Genomic DNA, 7691 nt, shown 5'->3' on the forward strand with positions numbered 1-7691 from the left:
TACTAATGCATGAAAATCCTAACCTCAAAAAAATCACCCGTTACATTGTCCAAAGTGGGAACACAGATTATTCTTATTATGCATATTGTTAGTTGTTACTTACCCTAACGGGAAACCGCGAACTTGTGAATCAAATTTCTAGTTCCGTACTAGATCTTTAACGCCAAAAACGACCCAGACCGATAGTAAGCACATAGATCCACACCAGTTCAAAATCAGCGTATTGTACTTTTAAAAAACTATTTCATTTCACTTTTTTCATTAGAAATCTATATATAAGGTAACGAATTTAGAACTGGCACGGAACGATAGATTTTAGGGCTAGTTCGGAACTATCGATATATGGGTGGGTGCAGCGGGGGCAATTGACACTTCCTAGGGCATCGCCATGTTAAACTCGCCAGTTGTTTGTATGCAAAAGAGATTTATCGCGAACCAGTACTGGGTCTAAATGTGTTAGAAGCGCACCAGTTCAGAACTATAGATTTTCCCACAGGGTAAATATTTTATTTGCACACTTTTCTAGGCTCTATATTTCACCGTGCGACAAAAAACAAAAAAAATTTAAAACACATGAAGATATTCTGTGGAATTTAGAAAAATTAAAATGTTTGGGATTGCAAGGTCGAATGTCGAATATGTATTGAAAAGGAGTGTATATATTAGTCTTTAACATGTAATATTTTCAAAAATAAATATTTCAAACTATCAAAGATGTTAAATAATACAAATTTTAAGAGCACATTTTCAATAATTTTCCGTCCTTGTGCACAAAAACTTTATCCTTTTCAATTCTGCAGAATTTTCTCATGTATGTAATACCCACATGTGGTTATTCAAATTTATTTTTTATTTTTTTTTGAATATTTTGAATTTTCCATTTTGAATTAGTCCATTAATAATCATATCTTTGAAATTTCAGAGTTCTTTAAAATAGATCCCGAGGTCTGAGAGAAAACCAAAAATAGGCCCCTACTATCTGGAGTATATTGATTTTTATATAAATCAAACCTATACACGCTGTTGAACCACCCTTTATTTTATAAAAATTTCTGGATGAAAAACATATGCATCTACTAGGCATTTCACTGATTGCAGAGAAATTTCCTCTTTTGCATACAAAACGAAGAAAGTGATTTTATTTTCACTGCAGAAAATAACTCAAAACAGTTCGCTAGTGATCGTTGTAGGGAGAGGTAGTCACTGCTAGAATTCTATAGTTTTAATTTAATTGTAAATTCGATTCAATAAACAATGGAACTTAGAGCGATTTTAATGTTGAGCGGTTTTCTTATCTCCACTGAGATCGCTGGTTGTAAGTAGCGGTAGAGAATTTTATTTTTAGTCATTTACTTTCAATATAAATATTTATTCGAACGTCTAACTCATAGATGCTATAGAAAGTGCCTGCCGAACATATGAGGGAACATATGGTGACTGCATTCCTTTGCAGAATTGTGATAGCTTATTAAAAATTGCTTTGAAACCAGATCTACAATTAGCAGACATACTTTTTATCAGAAGGCGAAAATGTGGCGTTGCCAATAATATACACTACGTAAGAATTTTAAATCAGAAACTTAAATTTCTTATTTTATAATNAGAAGACGAAAATGTGGCGTTGCCAATAATATACACTACGTAAGAATTTTAAATCAGAAACTTAAATTTCTTATTTTATAATATAATAATTTTTCTAGGTTTGCTGTTTAAAAGAGGAAAATCGAGTATCTCCAAAACCTACTTGTAAGTAAATTTGACTTTTTAGGTATTTTTTTTTTAGCCGATGTCTAAGAAGTCCTTACTATGGCACTGAAACCTGTATGAAAATCCGTATGCCGTTTTCTCAAGTAACCTGTAACTTTAAAGCTCACTTTATATTTAAAGGTTGCATTAAAATTTGTGATTGTATCTAAAGTAAAGCTCTTTATTATCAGTTTTAAATTGGTTTACAACCAAGAAACATAGTACATATGTCAAAACCCGATAATGGAAATGCTTAACTTTAGATATAGCTGCATTTTTAATCATAACTTTATATATAACGTGAGCTTTAAAGTTAAAGGCAACTTCAGTAAACGGCTGTTATCACAAATCATATAAATACGTGTGTATGTGTGTATGTACCTCAATTGCCATGATGAGAATGAGGAAGAGTCAATTTACCACTTTCTATATCGATATCCAGGTCTACAGACGAAGCGCCTCGAGCACTTGGGTTCACGCTTCTTCGACAGTCTGGCCGAGATAGCGGAGGTGCAACTGTTGGATCGCGTCGGCCTCATTCGGGATAGTAATTGGTTCAGTAGAATAATGACTTGAAGTTACTCTTTCGTTTATAGGTACGCGTCTCCTCCTCACACTCGCCTAAAGCAAAATTTCCCACTTTATTTAAAATTCATAAAAATTCAAAAAAATTTCATCAAAATTTCAAACTTTTTACTCAAAATCTTAAAAAAAAATTCGAGTACGCAGTTTTGTAGCCCATCCAATGTTAGTAAAACAAAGAGCAACTCTTAAAATGACCGTTGATTATCTCGAATTTTTTTCCGGAGGGTGCTGCGCATTTTCTTTCGTATAAAATTAGATTTTGATCTGACTGTACTATGTATGTTTCGTCCTAAACCGATCATAAATAAATTTGGCATACCTACTGCAGGCATCCCAAGAACGGTCATAGGCTAAGAATGATTTAGACATATCAAGGTGCGTGGCACCGGCTATACAGATACGATTTTCATAACGTAAACATGCCTTAGAAAGCATTTGTTTGAGAGCATTGGGCTTGGTTTGGATATTTCACCGCTCTGCATACCAGTTTTTTACCCACCACAACTAATTGAAGATCTGACTTTCTTCTTTGGAACGAACTGTTTACTTTAATATGGCGATGTCCTAGGAAGCAGTCAATTATCCGACTCTGCATTTGATTTCAACTACTTTAAAATGCATTTGGCTTAAAACGCTTCAAAGTCGGTATGTTTCGTTTAAATACGCTTTCGTTTTGCAATTCACAGATGCTTTTTCATAGTTCGGATACACAAAACGAAATTTTTTATAATCACTTTAACATGATGCCTCTCACTAGATTCGAACCCGGACCTTCTGGAAGCTAACAAGTAACAGCAGGCATATCTGCACGCTCAGCTACAGCCAGACATGTAAATATGCTTTCGAATGTTCGGTTTGAGTTGTGTGCAAGCAGCAAGTCGATTGTCCGACTCCGTATTTGATTTTGACTACTTTAAAATGCATTAAAGTAGTCAAAATTAGCGTTGGAAATATTAAAAACCGACCGTAGAGTATCCCGGAAAATTTACGTTCACGCGGCGTCTCCCTGAAACCATTTTAAGCTAAACTTAGATGGATTGGTATCTCTCATATTATCATAACTAAGTCTACCGAAATTTTATAATTTCATAATTTATGCCTATAAAATTTATTTTGATACATTTTTTTTTTTATGCAAGTGAAAGGGTTTCCTTCTTCTCTCCTGCAACTTGTAGATAGTACCTGCCAGACACCAAACTCTGTTCTTGGATTATGTAAACCCATTAAGAGTTGCAGCGTCTTAATGAATCTGGTTCGGAAATCAACGAGAACATCAATGAAACAAGCTTTCTGCAAAAGAGTCAATGCGGATATGTAAATGGAGATTTTATGGTAAGCTCATACAATTTTCGCATTAGATAATTTGTATCAATTTTAACGTGTAAACATGCATGGCTAAACAAATTCTTAAGGCTTGTTGTCCGGTACACCCAACTGTATCAGAAATCCAGCCGACGGCCACGACAATCGCGACAGGTAAGCAACATCTATCGTTATGGCCTATCAAATATGATGGCTTTGCCTGATAGTCGCACATCGATGGCTGAGTCGAAGATCGACCTATCTCTGCAGCAAGTTTGAAAACGCTATCTCAGAAACTTTTTCAACAACGCCCTAATCAGAATTTGGTTGAAGAACGTCCTATTTTAGAATTTTATTTAAAAACGCCCTATCTCATCTGCCAATTCAAAAACGTCCGAAAAATCTCCGAACATTTTCAATGTATTTTCGTTTGAGATAGGGCGTTCTCCAGCCAAATTCTGAGAGAGGGAGTTTTTCAATAAAAATCTAAAATAGGGCGTTTTTAAATTAAATTCTGAATTAGGGCGTTCTTGAAAAGTTTTCTGAGATAGGGCGTTTTCGAACTGGCTGTCGTGATATATCGATCTTCCACTCAGTCATCGATATCTAATATTTGGTAGTCTGTTATCGCCCAGCTATATCATGTACAAGATTTCGCACTTTTTTTGACTTGGAATAATTTCTTTGTATTTAGTGCAACCAATGTTTTACTTTCTCACAAATCTTTTAGTAATTTCCTCACCGCCATTGTGCCAAACACCAAGCGGCACTCCAGGAGAATGCATACCGATTGGAGGTTGCAAATTTTTGCTTGATTTGGTTAGAAAATATAACAGAACACACGAAGAAACTACTTTCTTAATACACAGTAAATGCGGATATGCTAACAGAAATGTTTTGGTGAATGACTAAACTATTAAAAAGTTGATTTATTTTTAATAACTGACCTATTCTGCCGCCAGGTGTGCTGTCCCCTATCAAAAGCTGATGATAGTTTCGTAGGCATAACAATGGAAGCGGGGAGTATGTCTCCTAATTTTGCAATCATCAATGCTACAGAGGAAGGACCAAATGAAATTGTCACAGAAAATATCATTGATAAGGTATGGATCGTTTATAATTAATGCAATAAAATTTTTCTATATTTACGATGTAACTAGTCCTCACCACACCTCATCACAATTTTAAATCTCCAGCACATTACTTTGGTTAAAAATCGCCGTAGTTTTGAAGTCTAATTCTTCCTCTTCTTTTTTAGCGCTGTAATTGTCTAAGTGATCTGAGTCCAATTGAGCCGTTTGGCATCGAATGGCGCTTGAGGAAGCCGCACTGGTTTTGCGTGGATACCAAATTCGCGAATCGCGGCAGATAGGCATATTCTTTTCGTACTGCCGATATCGTCCCTTTGTCGATGGCGTTGTGTGTTGATCCTTCTCTCGCGAATGTTCCTTGCAGACTTGGCGGTTCAGTTCAGAAGGTTGAACCCGAGGTGGTTGGCATATATGTATCTCTGGGGATTGGTTGAATTCCAATCGGATGGTATAATTTTGTGATACAATTTTCGGTCATTCTTTCTATGGGCCAGCATTTCTGGCTCTTCGCAGTCAGGTATTTCGACCACTATCTCTTTTTATCACAGAAAATACTTCCTGCTTTCCTCTTCTATATCGGTATTACATAGCTTGATTTTCGCCGGATCACAACATGACTCGTCAGGAAGGAAGTGTGGATACTTATTCACATACATATCGTTGCCTTAATATAGAAAGGCCCTATCTCACATCGTCGCTGAAATACAAAAAGCCGTAACTAAGTAAAAATCCCAAATTCCCGTTTTGATTGATTATGATTTATTTCATGGAATTATGTGTCCCCAAATCATTTTAAGCAATAAAAAATTTCAGTCAGTTACGGCTTTTTTGCATTTCAGAAACTATATGAGTTAGGGCCTTTCTATATTAAGGTAACGATATGTTAGTTTGTTGAAAAGCGCTCTCTGCGAGCAGTGAGGGCAGGTGAATATGCCATAGCCGTAAAAAGATAGTTGCCCTAATCGCTGTTTAGCGTTTAGATCGCACGTACGTCTAGAATACTGAAAACGTTCCATCCGTCTATCACAACATCGTCTACTTCGTTTGCCGTCTTTTGATTTGGAGCCACCTTGAGTTCTTTTATACTGAAACCTAGTGCTATAGGCTAGCACGACCAAGTCGATCAGTATAAATCTGCTGTCGGACGTTTCGTAGTGGATACCGAATTTTCTGAAAGTAGGACCAAATATCATGCCTCTTCCACCCTGAAATCAAAATTGTGAACGTCCAGATATTGCGGATGATTATCTTTTAAACGTTCGCCATCATCGTTACGAAAATAAGGGGGTCTAATCCGAAGCTTTTTCTTATTTCACATTAGGAGTTAATTTTACGTGGCGGGTCTCAAAGCCAGCGCACAAGCAGAAACTGTGTGAATTTTTTATAATACATGTTTGGTGAACAGAGATCTAGTTAGTTACATATTCAGTTCAATTTTAGATAAATAATTCGGTGACTTTCTAACAATATACACTTTTCAGAAAAACTACACAGTTGCACCGGCAAATCCAATGAGCTTACCGTCCCCGCCAGCGTGTGGCAGAGCTAATATTGGAAATCGTATATTTGGTGGTAATGAAACCAGTATCGACGAATATCCCTGGACAGCACTGCTGCTGTATACCAATAGTAGGCACTGCTAAACTTTACAAAAGAAAAAAATCTCCAAACTCCTTAACTATAACTTTGCAGGCGATGACGACATAGATTTTCTATGCGGCGGTTCTCTCATTAACACAAATTTCATACTCACCGCAGCGCATTGTATAGCCGAACGTGATCTGCCGAGAGATTGGCATCTCACTGGTGTGCGTTTGGGTGAATGGAATACCAGAACGGAGCAGGACTGTGAATATGACAATAATGGCAATACATTTTGTGCGCCAGCGCATCGTGATATCGATGTGCAGACAACAACAATTCATCCGCAATACAGCAGCGGTTCTAAAGTAAATGATATAGCTTTGTTGCGTCTAGCAGAAAGCGTGGATTATACAGATTTTATAAGCCCCATATGCCTACCTTTGACGGCGAGTCAGCAAGCGGCGAGATATGAAGGTGCCGCAGCGGAAATTGTCGGTTGGGGAGCAACTGAAAGGAGCGCACATAGTGAAATCAAATTAAAAACAATTGTCACAGTCATGACTGCCACTCAGTGTGGTTTAAATAACTTGCGTGGTCGAATTACAATTGGTGATAAGCAAATATGCGCGGCTGGAATTGGTACCGATTCTTGTCATGGAGATTCTGGTGGGCCACTTATGCTACTGGAGACAGAGAATGGCAAAGTGGCTTATCATTTGATTGGTTTGGTTTCGTTTGGCACTGGCAATTGTGGACACACGAGGACGCGTGGCATTTATACACGTGTTGGAGCTTATCGGCAGTGGATCGAGGAGACTATTGCGAAATAGTTTTTGAATATATATATTTTTTTATTATTTTGTACAATACTAGTTATCTGCTTCTGTATCTCTTAGTATACTACGGTTTTTTCGTTTTAATAAAATGTATCCGCATTCAGTGCATAAAATTGCTTTGATTACGTAGCAGTACTTTCGATAAAGTGGATGCGTATAGCAAGTAGAGAAAGCGGCGTCAAAGCGGAAGCCCAGACAGTTTTAATTTTTTTGTGGCTCTGAGAAAATTCTGTTGGAATGGGACCATTTTGCCAAAAATGTGAGTCTTTTTGCGAGCTGAGAACTGTAGGAAGGGCTTTAATGCGTAAAAGACGAATAGCTTTTATAAAGCGACCAAACATTTTTCTTCAGTTTTGACATAACTAAAAATTTGTGTACAGGTGTTAACAAAAAAATACAGGTCATGACAAAAATTTATGTCTTGTTTTTGTTTTGTAAAATTAAAAAATAACCAAAAATTTATGTCCAGTTTTTAAAATGTCAGAAATTTATGCCTTGCTTTTGGCACCCTGAAATTGTGCATATGGAAACTGTGCATACGAAATAA

At 36.8% G+C, this 7691-nt stretch overlaps 1 protein-coding gene across 2 annotated transcripts; it reads left to right on the forward strand.

Moving 5' to 3' along the window:
- The first annotated feature begins 1186 nt into the window (after nucleotides 1–1186).
- On the forward strand, nucleotides 1187–7238 carry LOC108381170 (serine protease easter-like). Of its 2 annotated transcripts, XM_017637584.1 has the most exons (9): nucleotides 1187–1315; nucleotides 1392–1558; nucleotides 1701–1746; nucleotides 3507–3663; nucleotides 3744–3807; nucleotides 4364–4533; nucleotides 4596–4736; nucleotides 6206–6353; nucleotides 6417–7238. In XM_017637584.1, exons 4-9 carry the CDS (start codon nucleotides 3661–3663, stop codon nucleotides 7136–7138), a joined length of 1248 nt encoding a protein of 415 aa, XP_017493073.1. In that variant the 5' UTR covers nucleotides 1187–1315; nucleotides 1392–1558; nucleotides 1701–1746; nucleotides 3507–3660; the 3' UTR covers nucleotides 7139–7238. The 2 variants fall into 2 exon arrangements, with proteins under 2 accessions (XP_017493073.1, XP_017493074.1); XM_017637585.1 differs by lacking the exons at nucleotides 1187–1315; nucleotides 1392–1558 and adding an exon at nucleotides 1609–1641.
- The last annotated feature ends 453 nt before the right edge of the window (nucleotides 7239–7691 follow it).

Source organism: Rhagoletis zephyria, unplaced genomic scaffold (genome assembly GCF_001687245.7).
Source record: "Rhagoletis zephyria isolate East Lansing unplaced genomic scaffold, Rhagoletis_zephyria_1.1 Rzeph_scaffold_21648, whole genome shotgun sequence".
Lineage (NCBI taxonomy): Eukaryota > Metazoa > Arthropoda > Insecta > Diptera > Tephritidae > Rhagoletis > Rhagoletis zephyria.